The 1,541-nt window shown below is 37.9% G+C and overlaps 1 protein-coding gene across 1 annotated transcript; it reads right to left on the reverse strand.

The window, feature by feature from the left end:
• Positions 1 to 46: 46 nt before the first annotated feature.
• Positions 47 to 1,524, reverse strand: LOC107683030 (collagen alpha-3(VI) chain-like; the record flags this gene model as incomplete). The annotated part of the gene is made up of 3 exons (XM_016479124.1): positions 1,406 to 1,524; positions 717 to 1,307; positions 47 to 524 (listed from the first exon to the last, which is right to left on the reverse strand). Coding segments are annotated over exons 2-3 (1,001 nt in total), but the record flags the coding sequence as incomplete, so codon positions are not given.
• Between the last annotated feature and the right edge of the window lie 17 nt (positions 1,525 to 1,541).

Here is a 1,541-nt window from a genome sequence, read left to right on the forward strand (position 1 = left end):
GACAATGCTGTTGATGGAGGTGAAGTCAGGAACAGAGAAAGCATACGCTGGTGTTGTAGACATTGTCTGTAACTCAAGTGTATCAGAATTACTTGTGCCAATTGTAATGACTTTTATGTTGTTTTCTCTTAAACTTTGTGAAATGGTTCTGACATCATCACCAGATCTACCACCGCTAAATAAGTACAGAATCTGAGGTACACCCTCATGACGTCTGCTCCCAGAGGATTGTGTAAAAATATTTTCTTTAATAAACAGTAGAGCAGCTCCAGTATTCAGTGGCCTTCCACTTTTGTGCCTCATAGATCGTATGGAATTAAGTACCTCTTTTTTGGTTGAGTATGAGCTGAGATAAAAATTAGCTGTGGGATCCCGACTGTACTGAACAACCGCCACCCTATCAAGATCTTCCTCCACATTTAGACTCTCAACTATCCTCTGGATAAAATTGCGAATTCCCTCAAAACCAATTTTAGAATCATCAGATCCATCAATAAGAAATGCAACATCCCTTTTGACAAATTCTGTAATAAAGAAATGAAATGAATAGATTAACTATAACAAAGTACTTTAACAGTATATTCTACAACACTAGATAATGTGTTTAGACTAATCTAAAGCATTGTTAATGCTATTAAGTGCTATAATACATAGGACACTGCTGCCAGTGGCTGGTGTGCACACATACATTATGCAATTAATTAATTTTCTCTTACCAGAGACCTGAGGTGTCATTGTTGGTAGTCGTTGGTAAGATAGCCTGGTTATTAATGCTACAATATTCTCCTGAACATCAAGAATGCTCTCAAAATCAGAAATGAAAAAGTAGTTTGGCTGATGGGATATTGTTTGTAACTCAAGCGTATCAGCATTTGTGGTACCAATACTAAACGAAATGACACCAGTGTTTTTCAAAGCTTTGACTGGACCACGTATGTCATCGTTGGACCTTCCATTGTTCAATAGAATTAGAACCTGTGGCACACCCTCCAAAAGTCTACTCCCTGCAGCAGCAGTAAACAGGTTGTCCTTAACATATTGTAGGGCTGCCCCAGTGTGGCGCAGCTTTCCTCCTTTATGAATTAAACGTTTCACATTATTTATAACATCATCTGATGATGAATATGTATTCAAAAGGAAATCAAAGGCTGCATCATCACTGTACTGGACCACTGAAATACGATCTTTATTTGGTGCCACATTCAGTTTCTGAACCAGGGTCTGAACAAAGTTCTGCATTCCTGAGAAACTTTCCTTTGTTTCATCAGTACCATCGATTAAAAACACAACATCTCTCTTTCCAGCATCTGTTGCAATGAGCATAAATATATATAGTTATGCCACTAGCCCACAACACCATTAAATCAACCACATTCCAAAAAAATAAAATTAAAATCATCCTTACCTGTTGTAGTTTGTGGAAGCCTCCTGGGCTGATGAGGAACTCTTTTTACATATGATACAAGTTTCTGTTCAATGGTTTGAAGGTCATCAAACTGAGGAACAGTAAGGGTATGACCAGGAGTATATGAAATTGCCTG

The sequence above is a fragment of the Sinocyclocheilus anshuiensis genome, unplaced genomic scaffold (assembly GCF_001515605.1).
Source record: "Sinocyclocheilus anshuiensis isolate Anshui unplaced genomic scaffold, SAMN03320099.WGS_v1.1 C32827933, whole genome shotgun sequence".
Taxonomy (NCBI): Eukaryota; Metazoa; Chordata; class Actinopteri; order Cypriniformes; family Cyprinidae; genus Sinocyclocheilus; species Sinocyclocheilus anshuiensis.